The following is a 21,539-nucleotide window of genomic DNA, read 5'->3' on the forward strand; positions in this document are numbered from 1 at the left end:
CTGGGCTTTGTTAATTTGGGCATTAGTTAACTCCAGAGCTGGATTGGATAAGGCTGCGTTGGTGAATGTTCACAGTTCTCTCTGCTACTTTTCAACTGTTGACGCCATCAGAGAATGTCTACTATTACCAAATGTCTCATCCTACACAAATACCATGTATAAGGGAGAAGTTTTTTTTCTTTTTCCAAAAATGTAAATATTTATTTCTCTAATTTTGAAAGTAATGCATGTGCATTGCAAAAACAGTTTTTAAGAAATATAAAATAGGATAAAAACAATCAAAAAAACATTCATTATACCCTGAGAGATAACTGGTATTAACTCACATAGATCCTTCTTGACCAACCAACATCCCTTCCTTCTCTGCTCTGTGTGTGTGACAGAGACAGAGACTAAGAGGGAGAATGAGAAAGAGACAGTAATAAAAGGAAGCAACTTGTGCTGTAAGTGCTGTTTTGTATCTGTTTTTAACTTAATATGGATACTTTACATGTTAGAAAGTAAAAATCTGTGTTATCATTTTAATGACTACATAGTATCTCATTGTATAAACATACCATCATTTATTTAAATTATTCCCTGTTGATGACCATTTAAGTTATTCCAGCGATGCTACAATAAATATATTTTGCCAAACATTCTCATATATTTGCCTGATTATCTTCTTAGGATAATATATTTCCAGAAGTAGAGTTTCTGGGTCATAGATTAGGCAATTTACCAAAGGTTGTAATAATTCACACTCCCACCCTATAATGTATGAGTGCTCATTTTCCTACATCCTGCCGATCCTATCCTCTGAGATTCTGCCTTAGAACTGCCTTCAGAACTGCAGGGCAGTTCTGAATGGTGCCGAGAAGCCCTTCCTGGAGGAAATGGGAGGCAGGAAAAGCTGCCACAGCCAGGGCCACTCTCCTGGACAAACCTAGGGGTGTTACTTTCTATTAGCCAACCCCATCTCCCACCACCAACAGAACGCTTGACAAGACAGCACAGCAGGAGGCTCGGATAGGGCACTCCAGGTTTAACTGGGGGTCTACAAAGAGTGATCATCCAGCAGGAAGCAGGCCTCGCTACTTCCTCTTCTAGTGTCAGTTTAATGTTACACGCCAGTTAACGGCATGAGTAAATATGAGTAAAATAAACATAACATATATAAGATACAATACAAAATAAAAATATTTCTCCTTGATGCGGACACTATAAATGCACACACAAAGTTGAATAGCTTTTAGAACACCAATATATTTTTTTAAATAATTGAATGGGGCATATTTAATTTGTTCCTCTTAGAGAAATCTCCAGAGCTGGCCAGTCTTTATTCCAGGTAGGTGTATAGAGTGAGCTAAAGAATTAAGAAAACAGCTCATCAGGCCAAGCCATTTAATGAGTATAGGCAAAATAGAGAGGGGCTTGGGGTTTTTAAAAATATGCTCAGTGGTATTCTTATGGGTCTGTGGTATGAGCTACAGATAATGTTTACAGCTCTTAATCTTTCCTGCTGATTGTCTCCTCCCCGCTGTCACACAGAGTTTTCCCTGTTGATCACTGCTCCAACTTTGGAATGTTTTCTTTTCTAATTTATCCATTTAATTCTTTACAAAAGAATTTATTCTCTGGACTGAGGGGAGTACTTTGTGGCTATAACCAGGCTTCTTTGTGTATTACTCATGCTCACTTTTACACATAGGTTTGATGAGAAGAGGGCGGTGCAGCAACTGAGAGCGTGTGGTGTCCTGGAAACCATCCGCATCAGTGCAGCAGGCTTCCCCTCACGGTGAGCGTGGCAGTTTTCAAATATAAGGAATCCTATGGGAGACATTCTTACCTCTTTAAATAACCTGATGTGAGTTTCTTTACATAGGTGGACTTACCAAGAATTTTTCAGTCGCTACCGTGTCCTAATGAAGCAAAAGGATGTGCTGAGTGACAGAAAGCAAACATGCAAGAATGTATTAGAGAAACTGATAGCGGTAAGAAAGATTTTCACTTAACTTTATCTGAACAGGTATTGGCCAAAGGCCTTGTGATTGTAACATTTGAATGCCCTGGGAAATACCACTAATCCAGATTATTTGGGGGTGAGAAGGCGGGGGGCACACTGTGTTAGAGGTCGAGGCTCACTGTGTTTAGGATGCTAGCCCTAGTGAGGGTGATGGTCTACTATCAGGAAACAGAATGAGGCCTGGACCCAGACTTGAGACACATTCGTTTTAGAGTTTGATCATTATCAGTAAAAGTTTACCTCGTACTTACTTATGGAAGATAAAAGACCAGGTTCTGTGTGATTAAAAAAAAAACTAAGTCTTGTCCTAAGGCAACATAGTCTGTCTTGGAAATTCATTCATTTTAAGGTAAGTATAATATGCCTAGTGTCTATCAAATACTAAAGAAATCAGAGGAAGGCAAAGCACATCCCACGTGTGCTATGGGAAGGAGGAACAATTTCATGGAAGATGTGTGTTTTGGTCAGGCCCAGAAGAATTGGTAAGATTGTATAAAAGTAGAAGGATATTCTACTAGGGGCAAGTGTGAAGAAGTAGGAAAGCATAGAAATTGCTCAGAAAATGGCAAAATGTATTCATTTTGCTATATAAGATTGGTGTATGGCACAGTAGGGAAATGGTTAGGAAAAGTAGGTTGGTGTTTGAAAAGTCTTGTATGCCAAGCTAGGGAGTTCTCAAATTTCAGAATACATCAGAGTCATCTGGAAGGCTTGTCAAAAAACAGATTTCTGGGCCCCATCTCACAGAATTTTTTATTCAGTGGGTGTGGAATGAGCGCAATAATACGCATTTCTAACAAGTTCCCAGGTGATGCTGATGCTGGGCTGAGGACTCCATTTTGAGAACCAGTGATCTAATTCATGAAGAAATTAAGATTCATGAGAGGTTTTCTTAGAAAATATTTTCACTTGTTTGACACTAATTTGGATGGATTACCTAACTTTGAGGTAATTAGTCCTAATTATTAACTATTAGCTAAATGTAATATCTCTTCTTTGGTAATAAAACCTTTTTTTTTTTTTTTTTTTTTTTTTGAGGAGCTAAGGCCACTATCTTTGTAATGTATAATAATCATGTTTTTTGAGTTTGGACCAACTTCTTTCTATCCTGGGTTCAGAAGGGAACAGAGAGCAGAAAGTAGGGATAGTTCTCCACCTCATCACCCAGACCATGCCAGGCCTGGTTCAGGGCTCTACAGGGTGGTTTGACAGAGGAGGCTATATGGTAGAAGAGAGCAGGGGTGTGGTGGGGGAAGCTGAGATGAGACGGGGCAGGGTGGGGGGTGGGGAGAGGAACCACCTTCTAGCTCTGTTTAAGCTGTTTAGGTCTCCAGCTGGGCTTCCTATATAAACTTTTGTGATTTAAATTGAAATAATTTTACATGTTTTACGTATATGTGGAGATTTCTGATTTTGTGGGTTCATGTGCAAGATGGATAGGAGATACTTATTTACCCTGAAAAGTAGTTTTCTTTGTTTTCCCTTAGAATTGCAGATCATGGTAGTGATTATTATAAATAAATCCCACTCTTCCTTTGACATGAGCATGGTTAATAACCTGCTTCCTTCTAGATAAAGTGGATCAGAATGCAATAGGCCAAAAATAGCATGCATATCTTGTAATCCAAAGTCAATGAGCAATATAAGTGATTATGGTTTTGTAAAAGGAGTTTTGAAATTTGTAGAAGGATTTTAGATACATGTGTAGGATTGTGTTTGTTTATTTTTCGATTCTGTTGATAAAAGCAACAGATAACTGTTGAAAACTTAACTCTTGATATGAATATGAAAAATTTTTTGTTGTTCGATTCTAATTTTGTGTGCACGGCTTCCTGCCTTTTTCTTCATGCTGGTGTTTTTGTCCCTTCAGCTTTCTCATGGAACATACAGCCTGATGTAATACTTACAGCCTGAGTCAGTCAGAGGGAGTGTCAGCATCTCCATTTCCTTGAGATATTTAAAATGCAAACATGCAAATAATAGCTGCCTATAACTTACAACCAAGTTTTTGGCCTCTGATAATAATTCCAGGTAGAATTATTCTGGAAAATAACTCTTAAACTGCAGTTTTCCTTACAGTCCCTTCTATTTGCTCAACTTACATAGGATAAAAAATCTGGCTCCATTAGTTAATTATGATGTAGCCCAAGTTTTAACTACTAGCTTCATCCCTTTACTGATTCTGCTTTTAGATATATTTTTTCTCTTTTAAAAGTTCACTTACATGGTCATCATTTCTACTTCTGAGTATACAATTTCTTCCAAAAAATAGGACAAGGACAAATACCAGTTTGGTAAGACAAAGATCTTTTTCCGTGCTGGTCAAGTAGCCTATCTAGAAAAATTGAGGGCGGACAAGCTAAGGGCTGCCTGCATCCGGATCCAGAAGACCATCCGAGGGTGGCTGCTGCGGAAGAAGTACCTGCGCATGCGGAAGGCGGCCATCATTGTGCAGAGATACGTGCGGGGCTACCAGGCCCGATGGTAGGTCTCTCGGCGCCTGTCCACCCTGACTCAGGGCCCCTGGCATTGGAGAGCTCATTGTCCAACTGAGGACAGTTTTGAGTGGTCTTCCCATTTGAGAAGGCAATGCCTCACCTCTTCTTAGTTTCAAAGAATAACAGGTTTACTCACAAGACAGTAAATAGAATGAAATTTCACTCACCCTTATGAATGATGTAGATTCATCTTCAAAAAATTACAAATTACTGCCTACTCATGTCCCCAGTATTTTTTATACTTTGTACTTTTATGTGAGCTTGAAGAAATCATCTTTATTTTTTTTTTTTAATGTTTATTTATTTTTGAGACAGAGAGAGACAGAGCATGAATGGGAGAGGGGCAGAGAGAGAGGGAGACACAGAATCGGAAGCAGGCTCCAGGCTCTGAGCCATCAGCCCAGAGCCCGATGCGGGGCTCGAACCCACGAACCGTGAGATCGTGACCTGAGCTGAAGTCGGACGCTCAACCGACTGAGCCACCCAGGCGCCCCAAAGAAATCATCTTTAAATTAAAATAATCATGAATATGTGCTTGTTAATAATGATTCCATTGAGGAGTTTTTAGGAGCAATTAACTGAGGAGATCTGGAGGAGAATGACACTTCAGTGTGATTACATATGAGGATAATTTTAATTTAGGACTGTCAGTAGGAATGAATTAATGATGAAGAATTTATGCCCAAACAGATAGATTAGGGATAAATAGACACATTAGCAATGGCACTTCTAAGAAAGCTGGTGGTAAGTAAGCATAGGATGACTGTGGACAGCCAGTTAGCTATGTAAAAGGGACAATATGCACTGTTCTAGAAAGAGCAAACCTTTTTCAGCTTCACTTTCTTTATTGTAATATCAGGTAATGTGGGACATCCTACTTTTCTGGGTTAGGGAAGGCTCAAATCAGATAATGAGTGCAAAAATATTTGGGGGAGCTATAAGTTGCTATACAAATATAAGTGATTTAACATGTACATTATTAGAACAATGACAATGGAGGTACTACTTATTATGCTGAAGATACTGGTGCTTTAAGTCTCTACAAAACTTATTCCTGGGTTTGTCTGATTACCGACAACATACTGCTCTTTTCTTTGGCCAGCTATGCTAAGTTCCTGCGCAGAACCAAGGCAGCAACCATCATTCAGAAATACTGGCGCATGTACATAGTCCACAGGAGATACAAGATAAAACGAATGGCCACTATTGTTCTTCAGTCTTATTTGCGAGGCTACTTGGCCAGAAATAGGTATCGCAAGGTGAGGCATTATTTCCAACTTTGTTTATTCATTCCGTGAACATTAATCAAATTCTACATCTGTATAGAATACCACGGGGGTTCCTGTGGACATAGAAACTGAAGGGAGACAACCAACAATTGAAATATATTTTTAAATATTAAATAAGTACATATATTTATTAACAGGATAGTGGATAAATTACCTCCTTTTCCCCCTTTTATCTTTGTAATTTGAAAAAAAAGTGTATTAGTTTCCTATGGCTGCTATAATAAATCACCAACAACTTGGTGTCTTACAAAAACAGGAATTTATTCTCTCAGAGTTCTGAGGCCAAAAGTCTAAAATTGGTATCAATGGACCAAAAACCAAGATGTCAGCAGGGCTGTACTCTCTCCAAAAGCTCTAGGAGAGAATCTGCCTCTTGCCTCTTCCAGCTTTTGCCAAGTGGCTGCTGGTGTCCCTTGTGTTTGTGACTATGTCACTAAAGCCTCTGCCTCCATCCGCACATCATCTTCTCCTCTGTGTGTCTAACTTTGCTTCTTTTGTCTGTCTCTTATGAGAATGATTATGATGGATTTGAGGCCCACCCAGATAATCTACAATAATCCCCCTACCTCAAGATCCTTAATTTAACCACCTCTGCAAAGACCCTTTTCCCAAATAAGGTAACATTTTCAGATTCCAGGGATGAGGATCTGAGGTCCTTAGGGGCCTTTTTTCAGCCAATTATGATGAGCTGTGAATAGGTAGAATATATGACAGATGGGCATAAGATAGTTCCAAGAATGAAACAACCTTAGAAGAATTTAACATGGTGAAAAGAAAATAAATTACATTAATGTGGTTACAGTTGTATTGATTAGAATATGATACTTGAGACATTTTTGACAAATAATCTTTATAGCTGGCAATAATCAACATGACTATACATAATGGATCACCAGATTAATCTTAATCATCACGTCTGACAGTATATGATTTTTATCTCTTATTTTGGCAAGGCTTTGAGTCTGTCTTTTAGGATATACTCCACATAAGACAGAAATACAGTCTGGATCTTAGAGCTCTGTGGTCATCATCGTTAGAAGGAGCATCAGTAGGGTAATTTGAGAGACATGTCTCTGGTCACAGACAATGCGTGAGCATGACCTAGGTCCTATTTATATGTTTATATTTCTTATTTTGAAATAATTTTAAAGAATAAGGAAAAATGAAAGTTGATGAGACTTGAATGAGCATATTCTATAGCTCTGTTTTAAAGAAAATTTGAAGACAGCTACTCTAGGTCTCTCTCTCTACCCACACCTTCTGGTGCTCTTTCTCTACAAGCATGAGCTTTCAGGGAGGGAATAGCCTTGTTAATCTTGACCTTTTTGATACAACAAACTGGTTACCCTACTCCCTGCCGCGCACTCCCCCACCATTTGCCTCAGGAACATCTGAACCGGGTTGTGGGGCCATTGGTTTAGCAGAGGCAGGCTCTGGCCAATTCAGCTCCCACTGTGACTAGATGTGGCAGGGGTTGCAAGTTAGAGGCTAACTCACATTTAGGCCAGTAGCACCCCATTAGTGCTTCCTCTAGCTGTGTTCAGTCCAAGCTTCCCCTTCATGGGATTTGGGGATCTTAAAGGGAGAGCAGGTGTTATTTAATTTTTCTGACTCACTGATGGACATGAGATTGAGAGTGGAAGCTCTCTATTTACTGTTTCCATTTGACTAAATTTCAGAAATAGACCAATGTCTGAAGTAACGTGGAGAGAAGGAAATGGAATAGGAAAATGGCATTAATAGCTTTGCCACTGTGTGCTTTTGAGTTTTAAATCTGAAAGCCTTCAGTTTCCATCACTGAGTCTAACCCAGTTGGTCACTAGTCATCCGGATGAGATTAGGGGCTCCCTCAGGATTTTGATGTTCTGTGAGAGCTCAGTATGCTGGGTTCACTGCAATGTGAATCACGGCGACTGTACTGAGTGGAACCTGCAGGCTGCCTTAGCATTAGGAGAGCAGCCAGAAAGGGCGGCCTTCAATTGCCAGAGATCTCCTAAACACCTCCTAAACACCTATGATTTTTTTATATTTGGTCATTTAAAACTTAACCACTTATTTCTTAAATGTATTCTTTAGAATGTTACCTTTTTTTCATTGTTAAATAACCTAAAAAGAGAAGCTATTCTTTTAATGATTTTATTAAGGTACTCTCTCTTTTTGAATAGTTTCAGAGATTTTTACATATAAAAAGTTTCACAAGAGATACATTATGTCCATTTGTAATAATTGCTAATAAATACTTAATTAGGTGTGTACATTTAAACATCATCTATATCACATAAGAGTTATCTCATTAAACCTCAAGGTCCTTGGAAGGACCTCAAGGTTTTGCTAGTTTAACCTTTCTTAAAATTCAAGAATTTTTTCCCTATCATTTCTGGAAATTGTTTATAAACTCCCTACTTGATGGTTGTTATTGACAAATTCATTTCATAAGGCAACTTTTTGTTATAAGTTGTTTGTAAATTTAGGGTAATATAATTTTTTTTAGACAAGATGGTATAAAATCAAAATTAAGATTAGTTTACTTCACTTCAACTTTTACTTTTCTTTTGAAGCTTCTCCCTACTACCTTTGCATTTCCTAAATGGATTCCAGCTACATTTGAAATAGCAATGGGAGATCCTCATTAAAATGGTATTCCTCAAATATGGCAAACAAGAGTGTTATTTTTTTGTTTCTGGAGGATAAAGTCAATAAATCAGTAACAAACTTTGCAGTGCCCCTAGCGTTGGCTTCTATAGTCAGCTTGCAGGTCATGCCTCATGTTTTCAAGCATCGACCTAATGAATGGTCATATGGTATCAGCAGTAAGGGTGGGGGGTGGGGGGGTCAGTGTTTTATTTTAATACTACAGGGTTCTATTCTTTTTATAGGGATCACCTATTGCTAACAGAAGTCATATACCAATAAGAAACCTAATATGGTTTTTTCTTTGTTTTTAGAATTGTTTTCTTTTTAGTATACACATACACAGCATCTATGTGTATCCTCTTCTTATCATCATTATCATCATATGTATACATATAACATATGAACATAACACAGACTTTTATATGATTCTCAAATCACCTTTCATTTTATTTATTTTGAGGGAAAGAGAGAGCGGGAGAGTACACGTGCATGCGAGCAAGGAAGGGGCAAAGAGAGAGGGAAAGAAAGAATCCCAAGCAGCCTCTGCACTGTCAGTGTGAAGCCCAATGCAGGCCTTGATCCCACCAACTGTGAGATGATTACCTGAGCTGAAAAAGTCTGACACTTTAGCACCTGGCACCCCTGAGTCTACTTTTTAAATCTCCTTTTAAAATAATTTTGTGCCTCCGTATATTTGTGCCATGTACAATCCATATAGCACATTGTTGGTTCAAATTTTGTATCTTTCCCTTTAGATAGTTTATGGATTCCATATAATGTTGAACCTTGAGTCCAGTCCAGGGTCTGACATTACCTGTACTTACCTCTTCTGTGCAGATGCTCCGTGAGCACAAAGCAGTTATCATTCAGAAGTGGGTCCGGGGCTGGCTGGCTCGTATCTACTACAGGAGGAGTATGCATGCCATCATCTATCTTCAGTGCTGCTTCCGGCGGATGATGGCCAAGCGTGAGCTAAAGAAGCTCAAGATCGAGGCCCGCTCTGTGGAGCGCTATAAGAAGCTCCACATCGGCATGGAAAACAAGATAATGCAGCTACAGCGCAAAGTTGATGAGCAGGTGTGTTTTATTATTTAAAAAAAATTATTTTTCTTAATGTTTATTTTTTTTCTGAGTGAGAAAGACAGACCCTGAGCGGGGAGGGGCAGAGAGAGAGGGAGACACAGAATCCAAAGCAGGATCCAGGCTCTGAACTGTCAGCGCAGATCCCACTGCAGGGCTTGAACTCACGAACCATGAGATCATGACCCGAGCTGAAGTTGGATGCTCAACTGATTAGGCCACCCAGGTACCCAACCAGGTGTGTTTTAAACAGGAGCCCTGAGAGTGGGGCATGCTTGAAGAACTCCACTGGGATTATTTTCAGCAGTATCTCCCCTTATTTTACTTTTCAGTCGCAGCAAAAAGGTAAAATAATAATGACAGTAAGGAGTACGGAAATAGTAACAAGCTTATAGGTAAGATTATGATTGCAAGGACTAAGGGAGGAAATTTACAGCCAGACCTTAATGCCCAAGAGTCATATTATACTTTATACTTTCTAAATCTCTTTTGTCATTATCATTCATTTGCATAAAGTATAATGTTCCTTTTACAGATGAGTCGTTTAGCATTGAGATGGCAAAAGAAGCAGGAAGACGTCTGTGCTTTGGGGGAGCTTACAGTCTATTTGCAGAGATAAAATTTGATTTCCTAGAGATAGTTACTAAGTAATATTTTAGCACATGCAAATGATACAATGGTAATTGGTAATATATAAATACTGAGGACAGCAAAACACACACACACACACACACACACACACACACACACACACAAACCCAAAAAACAGAATAAAGCAGGATCCATCAGGAAGGTTTTCTGAGTGGGAGGAGTTTTAAGGTAATAAAACGATTTGTAAGTAACTTGCAATTTTGTGACCATTTTATCATTTTTAAGAATCACTTGGGAGCATATGGCTTTTATAGAACATGGATTTGTTTTCCAAAGCAAGTATAGATGTTTCTATTTCTGGCTTAAGAATAAGAAATTAAGAATTTACTGTGGTACTTACCTTGTGACTGTGAGAAAATCACATCCATGCTACAGAATTCACTGTGCCTAATCTTTTTGTATCCCTAAGAATAGGCCTTAATTGTAAAGGTTGCGGTTAGATACTCTATTGTTGCTGTGATGATACAGCATGAATATGATCAATAAATAAGGTTATCTCAAAATACATTTGATGATACATATGTTTACTTATTGTTACTTATGTATATGTTTAAAAGAACAAAGACTACAAATGCCTCATGGAGAAACTGACCAATCTGGAAGGAATATACACCTCTGAGACTGAGAAACTACGAAGTGACTTGGAGCGTCTTCAACTAAGTGAGGAGGAAGCTAAGATTGCTACTGGACGGGTTCTCAGTCTGCAGGAAGAAATTGCCAAGCTCCGGAAAGACCTGGAACAAACTCAGTCGGAGAAAAAATCTATTGAGGAGCGTGCAGATAGGTACAAACAGGAAACTGAGCAGGTAGGATCTAGTTATCATATCCCCATCTACTCCTTTCACCAAGGAAATGTGCTGTCATCATGACCTGGCCCATGTGGCTCAGTGTTGGTTTCAACTGAAGGTGAAATACAAATGTCAGTTTGCTTCCTCTTCCTTATTAGTATTTTCCAAGCATTTCTCCCACATGATGCGTCTTTTAGTAGAATCTTTTGACTCTAGTAAGATCAGAGGCAAAGAAGAGAATTAAAGGCCACGTACCTACTCTCACTCTTACTTTAAATACATAGGTCTGGATGAAGTGTAGACTCCTTTTTCTTCAAAAGAGTTAACATGATTAAGAAACCAATCAAACCGTGAAATGTCAGTAGCTGATAGTAGAGATCTTTATGGAAACCCACATCAAGGCTGTGTTAGAAGTCCGAGAGAGAGAAATCCAAATGTCTGCACCCTGAGGATAGCCAGGAGCTGCTGTGCAGATAGAACAATAACAAGAATGCCTGCTTATTGGTGCTTCTACATTACACACATTTATATTAACTTCTATCAGAATTTTATTAAATACAAAAAACATTAAGGTTCTCAAACAGCGATACAATGTATTGTTTAAACAAAAGTACCTCAACATAAAGCTTACTTGAAAAAAGTGATAGATTTTCATAAGTTCCACTAGTATTACCATTTTTAAGTGAAAACAGATTTGACTGTTGGCTGTAACTACTGGCAAAACTCCCAGTTTCCTATGCTTTTTCTGTATTGACTTCTGAATATTAATACAGCCTATGCAGTAAAAACCTTGGAAAGAGCTACAATGCAATTCAGATAGGATAGTGTACAATCTTTCCATGGTGTTCAGGGTCTTAATAAAATACTTCCTCCTCTGTCTCTAGCAGATCTGAGTTCTGTCTACAGAAACAACGCCTTTAAAACACGTTATTTTGACATGATAAACTTACTCTATCAGAATTCAGATATGCATTGAAAGGGATATTCTTGAAGCTTAAGAGCTCCTTTTCATTTCCTGAGCCCACAGAAGCTTTTCAGATTCCTCTGAGTCCATAGGGTATTTAGGCTTGGTAGGAGTATTCTCTTTTCCTCTTCAAAGTTAAGTTCATACCTTTCTAGTCTGAAAGAATAGCACACATGAACAGATTGAGATTTTTCCTTTCTTTTTATTTCATTATCTTCTGCTTTCCCCAGAGAGAGCTATAGGCACTAACATAAATTCTTAAAAAAATTTTTTTAATGTTTATTTTATTTATTTAATTTTTTTTGAGAGAGAGACAGACAGAACGTGAGCAAGGAAGGGGCAGAGAGATACACACAATCCGAAGCAGGCTCCAGGCTCTGAGGTGTCAGCACAGAGCCTGACACAGGGCTTGAACTCACAAGCTGTGAGATCATGACCTGAGCCGAAGTCCAATGCTTAACCGACTGGGCCACCCACGTGTCCCAGTAGGCACTACCATTAATTGTTTTGAGTAGAGTGTAGCGATCGAGAAGAATGAAAAAATTCCACTGTGATAGCCAGCTTTGTGGTCAGAAAAGCTACATTCCCAGCCAGGCTGATCAAGGAGCTTAGAAGGTACACTAGACCTGTGGTTTGTACCCAGGAGTGTGTATCAGAATGTCCTGGAGAGTTTTTAGAAAGATGCCTGGCCAAGCTCTAGGGGTGTGGGCTAGGCACGTGTATTTCAAAGAAGCAGCATAGTTTACTGGTTGCACACCGCTGACAGAGCAACTTCTTTCACAAGCACATAGGGAACTCTGGCCTTTCTACTGAGAGCAGCTATTAAGGCCATATCAGTATGGAGGGAAGAGATTGAGCCATCAGAAGGAATACCTTCTGGACTGACTTCTGCTCCGGCACAGTATTCCTGTCTAACCTCCCTGGTCTTTAGGGATTATCAGTCACAGAGCCCTCTTTCTCTGTCTCTGAACTCCTGATAGTTTTCTCTTTATTATTAAAGCTATTGCTTTAACATGTGACTCTTGATTTCAGGGTCATGGGTTTGAGCCCCACATTGGACATAGAGCTTACTTTAAGAATGAATGAATGAATGAAGCTATCACTTTAAGAGTTCCTTAAATTTATGCTTAGAGAAAGAAATTCAAATTTCACTCATCACAAACACATATTTATTTCAACGATGAACTGAGTAAATTATAGACTTTGCACAGTTAACCTTTGGCTTTGATTTTTGCTTCCTGGGAATCCTTATCCAACTGGGAACTAGAAAGTGAAAGGTCAATGTGTTTTATTATGTGTGTGTGTGTGTGTGTGTGTGTGTGTGTGTGTGTGTGTGTTTCAAAATATACATATACGTAACATAAAATTTACCACTTTAACCATTTTTAAGTGTGCAGTTTTATGGCATTAAATACTTTCACACTGTTGTAAGGCCAATGCTTAAACATGGAATAAAAGGACCAGTTTGCAACCTTGTAAAACTCTTAAAAGGAGATGAAAGGGAAATTCTCTTTCTCAAGACAGACAGCAGGGAGCTTCAGAAGGAATTCAGTGAATTCCAGAACCAAAATGCCCTTCATATCTTTCTGAACCTTCTTAATCTCTCTTAATACCTGAATCACGAGTACACATAAGTTTTGTGTTAGGCTGTTGAGGTGAGAAGGCATTATCATTCCTTCAAGAGCAAATACTTACTAGGTGTCAGGCAGTTGCTAAATGCTCAAGGTACAAAGTAAAATAACAGCAGTTATCTCCATCCTCCAGGAATTTCTAGTCTATTGGGGAAGGAAAAGTAAATCATTTATAAGGGCTGTAACAAGGGACATACAGGGTCCTGTAGGAGAGACACCCAATTGGAGGGAGTTTCCAGGAAGGCTGTCTGGAGTAATTCTTGAGCCAAGTTTGAAAGAAGACTAGATAGAACTAGGCACAGAAATGGGGCACAGAGATGTGGAAGTAAGGAGGGACTGCTGTGTGGTCTTTATATTCGGTACCGGGTGTCCTCTGTCTACTGCAGCCACCTGAGTTTATTGTTTTATTTTATAGCTGGTATCAAATCTGAAGGAAGAAAATACTTTGCTGAAGCAGGAAAAAGAAGCCCTCAATCATCTTATCGTGGAGCAGGCTAAGGAGATGACAGGTAAGGCTCGCGTGGCCATAACCTACAGTACTTCAACCAACCTCAGACCAACGTTTTCTAAGTTACAACTTTGCTTAGAGCTTAAATGTTTTAAAAAGTTGAGATTGTCATCACTCAACTCAGGAAGTTCCAAGAGGCAAGCACAGTAAGTATTTTGTTTGATTTAGTTGGTGAACTCGTAAATCTCATCTTTCTATGTACGAATGTGAATTCATGTACAGTCACTATCATCTGTAATTAAAAAAAATGAATTGTTCTGCATTTATGATGTTACTTATGACTCATAGGATTCTATTGAATTAGGAAGAAATCGTGAGCTAATACGTATGCATGTCTATTTACTTATTTTTTGCTAAACCAATAGATATTATTCTCCCAAGATAAATTACCTTTTTTCCACTAAAAAAGAAAAAAAAAAAGCAACTCTAATTTTTTGAATAGAAAACTAGATGTGGACATTTACTCCATTTTCCATTTGTAAGATAGATAAGAATTATGATAATTTACAAGTAGTCCACATGTAGGTAAACATGGGCTAAGAAGATGTAGATCTAAGCTATAGTAATTGGTGGTGGAGACAGGGAGAAATAAATGGATTGGAGCAAAGATACAGTATATGAAAGAATCACCAGAACATGATCCTTTTTGATGTGGTGTTCAAAAAAGGGATAAAAATTTTCTAAAGTTTTGACATGAGATATTTCAACAATAATGATGTGTTATTACTAATGAGTAAAATAAGGGGGAAAATACTTGTTTATGAGTAAAATTAATGAGGTCAGTTGTTAGAATGTTAAATTTTGGATGTCAGCTGGGGCCTCTATATAGAGATGTCCTAAAAACAAATTGAGATTAAAGATTAGAGACAGAAAGAAATAGGCCTTAAGGTACCATTAAAACTATGATGGTAAGAGAGCCCTCTGTGCCTTTTCCCCTACCACCTCCTCCCTACTAAAGGGACTAATGTAAAGAAAAGAGAAGAAATCTGAAATTAAGCCTTATAGGATGTCCACAGGTAAAGGATAAGGTGAAGAAAAGAAACCAGAAAGGAAAATTGATAGGGGAGATTGAAACAGTCACTGAAGACATGGAAAGAAGGCTGCTAGGATGCAGAATGTAATGGAAAGATCCAGAATGATGAGAATACTTCTGGGAAATTGTAAAATGTTACTTGAAATTGGATGAGAAGAACAAAGAAATAACATTGGATTTGCCTAGGGAAAATTTCTTGGTAGCCTCAGGCAGCTTCTGCAAACTGGTAAGAACAAGACAATTTATAGAATGTCATAGGGAGAAGAGATTCTTTCACTCATTCATTTACACATTAGTAGAGCCCTGCCTTAGGGAAGCACTGTAGTGGGCACCAGGGAAGCAGTGGAAACAAGGCACTTGCGGCCCTTGCCCTTATGATAGAGCTGATGGGGAAAGAAATGGTGAAGCTATCGAAGCAAGCAGGGCAGATTAAGGTCTAGTCACAAAGCATGAGGATAAAGTGGGCCATATAAATATTAGGAAGTTTAATACATTTATAAATGTGACTGGTTGACTCACTGAGTTAAAACATACAGCTGAGATCTGTGGCTTTTTTACTTTGCTTTATTTATAGTCAGGGGCTCGTCTCCAGTCTCCAGATGACATCCCAGGCAAATGCAAGCTGCTGGCAACAGAGCGAGCAGAATGGGGTGGTAAACGGAAAGTTCAGGGTGCCCCCCACAGCACACAGGAGAAGTAACAACACACATGACCAGACATGGGGATCTTATCTGGTTAGAATTGGGAGAGTAATAGGACTGGGGGCGGTTCAGCATGCTGGAAAACGTAAGATCTCAGCCTGGGGACTGAGGTGAGCAGAGAGTTGACTGTAGCAAAGGATAGCTGTGTTCCTTGAGAGTTTGCCACTCCCTCAGAGATCTGAGAACTATCTCTGACTTTTTGACAGAGTACACTAATTTGGACAAAAGAATTTTGTGATAGCCTGAAACAGAATATTGGAATAAAAAAATACAGTACTTTAGTTACTAGACAATGACTAGTAGAAGTTTATCAAGGATGTGCCATAACCAGTGAATGAACTAGTGGCATTGAATCCATAGTATATGGAAGAACTCAGTAGATGATTGTTGTTATTAACAAACAATTTCATTTTTTTGTCACGGTATTTTCTCTTTCCCTACATTCAATAAGATACTCTTCATAGATCATGGTGGTAAAAAAAAAATTCTTTGCAGAGAAGCTGGGAGTCAGTGTAAATGTTTGTACTCTTGACTTTTGTAGAGCCATCTTTTTTATGCTTTTCTGTCTTCTTTCTTTCAGAGACTATGGAGAAGAAGTTAGTAGAAGAAACGAAACAACTGGAACTCGATCTTAATGATGAAAGGCTGAGATATCAGAACCTTCTGAATGAGTTCAGTCGCTTAGAAGAACGATATGATGACCTCAAGGAAGAGATGACTCTGATGGTAGTGAGTAAAACACTTGATTTTTTTTTTAATGAAAACACTTGATTTTTTATGGCAACTTATAAGGCAGATAGAATAGTGGAATGAATCCCCGTGTACTTCATGTACTTATTACCCAATTCCAAAATGGCCGACACACTTCTACCCCGACTCTATCCCTCCTTCCCACCCTATCCAGTGGATTGAGTTGTTGTAGAGAAGATCCCACAAATCATATAACTTTATTCATAAATACTTTGCAAAGTCAAACATTTTAAAGACTGGACTGTAGGTTAGTATAAAGTCATATAGCTGGACTTCATTTTATGTATTGGATGACTTCATGTAAAATTTGCATATAAAGCAAATATTTATATAATTGAGTATTTCCTTCACTAGTTTTTGTTACAGTTTCAAAGATATATTCCTGCAAAAGGAAAGTTCAGCCTCTATTTGTAACAAATTATTTCATCTATTTCAAGAACTCTTCTGCATCTACCAATGTATCTTTTATACTTTTAATAGTTTCACACAGCCTCTTACTTCTACTTATCTTGCTGTCAGGAAACAAAGAGTTCCCTAGCTCTCTTGTTCCCTGTAGGTGCCAGCCTTGAAGGTAACCTGATGGTACCCATGGCTAGAAATGCTCTGAAATATGTCTTATAAAAAACAAGGTAATCAGGGGCGCCTGGGTGGCGCAGTCGGTTAAGCGTCCGACTTCAGCCAGGTCACGATCTCGCGGTCCGTGAGTTCGAGCCCCGCGTCAGGCTCGGGGCTGATGGCTCGGAGCCTGGAGCCTGTTTCCGATTCTGTGTCTCCCTCTCTCTCTGCCCCTCCCCCGTTCATGCTCTGTCTCTCTCTGTCCCAAAAATAAATAAAAAATGTTGAAAAAAAAAAAAAAAATTAAAAAAAAAAAATAAAAAAAAAAACAAGGTAATCAGATATCTGTGGCAGAGAATGTTTGCTTCAAATTTTGCCTTTATCTGTACCCTTTGACAATGTTTTTTAAATATGACATTTAAAAAGGGAAAATAAAGGAGATTATGTAACATACAAAAAAAAAATGAAATAAATGTATCACCTTGAAGATGAGAAAATCTAGTCTCAAAGAGGTTAAAAAGCTAATTTGAATGCCAGTTGGACAGTTATTTCAAACCTTGCTACTCTATCCTGATTTGAACGTGGCAAAGAGAAACTATAAGAGTAGGTCACCATTATCCTTATCATTAACAAATCAAAAGGAGCCTCATTAAATCTTGTCTTCCGTGCTCTCCCTGCTGCAATCTTCCTCCTTTACATTCTCCCATCTTTAGCTTTCCCTAGAGTCCTTTTCCTCTGTCTTTGAATATCATGTTCCCCAGAATTCCATTCTTGGGTGTATTTTTATCCTATTTTCTAGATAACTGTGCCAGCGTTTATGGTTAATTTATGCTTTGGTTAGCACTAAGCTTTGTGTCCCATGAGGTGCTTCTGAAGACACTAGTTACTTGAGATGTTAAGAAGTGGCATTGGGAAAAGAAATGATTGAGGTCAAATAAATGTGAGAACCACATTTATCTCTGTTGAAAGAGAGATAAACAAATTTTTTCTCCCTCAGAATTTCTGGGATTCTTTAATACTGCATGTCTTGTGAACCTCAGAAAATAAAATGAGACAAGCATGTGCCACGTGTACATCACTTTCTGAGCACATTCCTGGAAATGTCTAAAAAAAGACCCTCCAGTAATGGCCATCCTCCAGCAACTTAGCAGGGCTATTCCTTCCTGCTGAGCAAGTCTCTGCCTGCTACCCATTCTGTTCCCAGAAGTGCTGTGGAAAAAGGAAGATGTAATCAAGTTCCAGGGACAGTTTAGCTGCTTAATTTCTTATTTCTCAGCTTATAACCCTCTCTTTTGTATGCCGATGACTCATTGTCCTTCCTTTTGGGTAACAAAATGGTCAGAAGGAGGGAAAAGGAAAATAGCAGAGGAAGGAAGATGAGAGTCTACTTGCTTCCTACTCAGCTCTTCATTAGGTCCCCTTTCCTAGCTCCAGACACAGTGAAGATTGCAGTCTTGGTAGAAAATATTTGCCAAGAATTGCAGAGAATTAAAAAATGGACTTTATAATTTAGGAATAAATAAATAATAGCAATATCTTATTTTAATGTTTAGGTAGGGACTTTGCAATTAACAGATGGGTACTCGACTAATCTATCATTGACACTGTTCTGCAGATGCAGCTCTCACTGCCATAATGCTTAGGAAGCATTTTTGGTAAATAGACTCCTCAAATGGATGGCAGGAAACTTTAGGGAGGGGGAATTGATAGACTGCTTCAGCGCTTCTGGTAACCTGTGATACATGGGCCAAAGTTAATGGCACTGATTACCAGTGATTACTAGATTTGTTGGCCCTGGTACCAAGAAGTGTTGTCGGATTTTTCTCCAGGAACATTCAGTTGTAGAGCAGAAGGAAGAAAATACTAAATCCAGGGCCAAGGAAATTCAAGCAGACAGTGAAAGGATAATGAGGCAATGGAATACAGGCTTGTGAAGTGTTTAAAGATAAATTCATTCCAAGTAAGGAGGGAGTCCTGTGTGTCAACAGTGGGGTCATTAATCTTGACGAAGGGAGTAAGACAGGTCCAAGAAAAGAAGGAATTATTGGAGAAATGACAGATAAGAGGAGGCATGAGATGCAGATCTTGAAGGAGCACTTGATGATCAAGTAGTATGTTTGTCCTTGTAATTGAATAGCATATGGACTAAAAACTTGGGGAACAAAAGGCAATGCATGAGGGAGTTGTTGCATTACTTCAGAGTCCTAACAATTATGGCAACATCAGTTAACATTAATTGAATCCTTGTTACGTGCCAAAAACCATGCTCTTTACTTGCGCTATCTTATTTAATCCTCACATAAACCCTCTTAGGTAGATAATATTATTATCTACCTTTTTCTGATAATGAAGGTGAGGCCTGGAGAAGTAAGGGACAGAAAATGGCAGACCTGGAATTCCTACCCAGCTCTCTCCTATAGACGCAGAGCATTTAACCACTGTCCTGTATACAAAAGTTATGTTAAATCACAGACATAGCATTGCTTCTATTCATACCTTAAGCTATTTGTTGTTTGGTAATACATACATGAGGAAAAATAGGGGTCTAACTCATCTTTAAATAAGCTTATTAAAACCCTTTGTCTCTGTATTTATATGGACCTGGGTTTTTGTTGGTTTTTTTTTTTAAATGTTTATTTATTTTTGACAGAGAGAGTATGAGCGGGGGAGGGGCAGAGAGAGAGGGAGACACAGAATCTGAAGCAGGCTCCAGGCTCTGAGATGTCAGCACAGAGCCCGACGTGGGGCTCGAACTCACGGACCATGAGATCATGACCTGAGCCGAAGTCGGACGCTCAACCGACTGAGCCACCCAGGCGCCCCTGGACCTGTTTTTCTTAATGACACAACCAATTAATAAACAGCGTCCCATACACCTGTTGGCTGGGGCTAGGAACTTTAAGGTTGCCGGTGTATGTAAACAGAAAGTAAATCTGAGTGCCTTTGACTTTATGTGGAGTGATTGTCCCCTTTAGGGTGGACCCTAGCTGCTAGCTAGTTTCAGAAGTTCTGGTGTTCTTGGATCTTCCTTATGCACCAGAGTACCGGTTGCGGTGGCCTGGAGACTTTCATCTGCCCCTGGATGCTGGCTTTCCTTTAGTCATGCAGTTGGGTCTGTTCTCTATAAGCTTGGTTATGGGAGAGAGAGAGAGGCAAAGAAGCTCTTTGTGGCTTCTGGCTCTTCCTGCAGCTGGGGGAAGGAGTAAAGGAAATTGGACAGATGAAAAGTTTCCAGAGGTTTTTCTGGACATTTTCACCTCTTCTGAGGTTGGGGGAGGGGGGGTGGACACCCCAGGAGTGAGGGGCACAAAACCCAGCCTTTTTATTCCTTCTTTCTTGAAGTCATTCTCTAACCCTTTCTCCTACACGAAGGAACAGACTGTAATTGCTTAACTTTTGTTTTCCATCAGCTTTCTGAATGCTAATCTCATAGGTACCACATGTCATAGAAATGTCACTTGGACTCCCTGAATCAGTAACTTCAGGACTTCAGAGGATTCTTGGAACAGCTTTCTTACCTCTCCTGTACTGCTCACACTTCCCACTGCTGACTCCAGAAAATCAACTCCATGCACAAAAATGACAGAATTTATAGTCACCTATGTAGAACCCCTCTCTTTTTTTCCACTTATGCTCAAATACAGTGCAGGAAAATGATTATGCTTTCATTAAACATATTTCATGAGCTTTTTACCAAGGTTTATGTAATTGCAACACTGAAGTCAGTGTTTGGGTACTGAGGTGTTATACCTACACTTCACCCAGTGTGACTGGCTACTCACAACTTTAAAAACCCAAAGGGGACTCTGCTAATAATCACAGATGATTTTCATTTGAGTATTTGGTTTTGTGTTCTTGTCATGCCCTGATGGTGCATCTTTTTCTTTCTTTGAAGAGTCCAGAAAGTGACCCTTTTGTAAAGGTTTGGTAAGGACAACATGGAACATCGTATTTGGGCATGAGAACAGCAAGTCAGTGAGTGGGGATTAGAACCAAGTTAAGGTGGATGCTGTCTTAAGTATGACTTAACTTTTTAATTATGTTGTGTTAATTATTCTTGGTTTATTTGCCTTGCAGAATGTGCCTAAGCCTGGACACAAGAGAACAGACTCCACTCATAGCAGCAATGAGTCTGAGTACACCTTTAGCTCTGAAATTGCAGAAACTGAAGATATGCCATTGAGGACAGAGGTACATTTTAGACACCAGGATGTGACCATGCTATCATTAACAGAGAACATTTCCATTGTGGGGCAGACCCCATTTGCCCTTAAATGTAACAATCGTTTCAAACTATACTCATAAGTGACTAATGGGTACTTAATTAGCTTATAAATTATTACTTATATTTTCCTATATGTACTTGCTTACTTACTACATATATTTTTTTGTCAATAGACATCTTAACTTTTCATGTAATTTTGATGACCAGATTTTTTTCTTTTACAGTTC

At 38.9% G+C, this 21,539-nt stretch overlaps 1 protein-coding gene across 5 annotated transcripts in view; it reads left to right on the forward strand.

The window, feature by feature from the left end:
- MYO5A (myosin VA) overlaps nucleotides 1–21,539 on the forward strand; it is a 195,395-nt gene that overhangs the window by 126,085 nt on the left and 47,771 nt on the right. For 4 of the 5 annotated variants that reach the window (XM_058737700.1, XM_058737702.1, XM_058737703.1 and 1 more), the window contains exons 17-25: nucleotides 1,691–1,777; nucleotides 1,865–1,973; nucleotides 4,278–4,489; nucleotides 5,606–5,762; nucleotides 9,264–9,503; nucleotides 10,715–10,963; nucleotides 13,956–14,049; nucleotides 16,363–16,511; nucleotides 21,165–21,278. In XM_058737700.1, coding sequence (XP_058593683.1) covers nucleotides 1,691–1,777; nucleotides 1,865–1,973; nucleotides 4,278–4,489; nucleotides 5,606–5,762; nucleotides 9,264–9,503; nucleotides 10,715–10,963; nucleotides 13,956–14,049; nucleotides 16,363–16,511; nucleotides 21,165–21,278 — 1,411 coding nt within the window. The remainder of the gene's footprint in view (nucleotides 1–1,690; nucleotides 1,778–1,864; nucleotides 1,974–4,277; nucleotides 4,490–5,605; nucleotides 5,763–9,263; nucleotides 9,504–10,714; nucleotides 10,964–13,955; nucleotides 14,050–16,362; nucleotides 16,512–21,164; nucleotides 21,279–21,539) is intronic. The other variant, XM_058737701.1, reaches the window with a different exon arrangement.

The sequence above is a fragment of the Neofelis nebulosa genome, chromosome 7 (assembly GCF_028018385.1).
Source record: "Neofelis nebulosa isolate mNeoNeb1 chromosome 7, mNeoNeb1.pri, whole genome shotgun sequence".
NCBI classification, from domain to species: domain Eukaryota; kingdom Metazoa; phylum Chordata; class Mammalia; order Carnivora; family Felidae; genus Neofelis; species Neofelis nebulosa.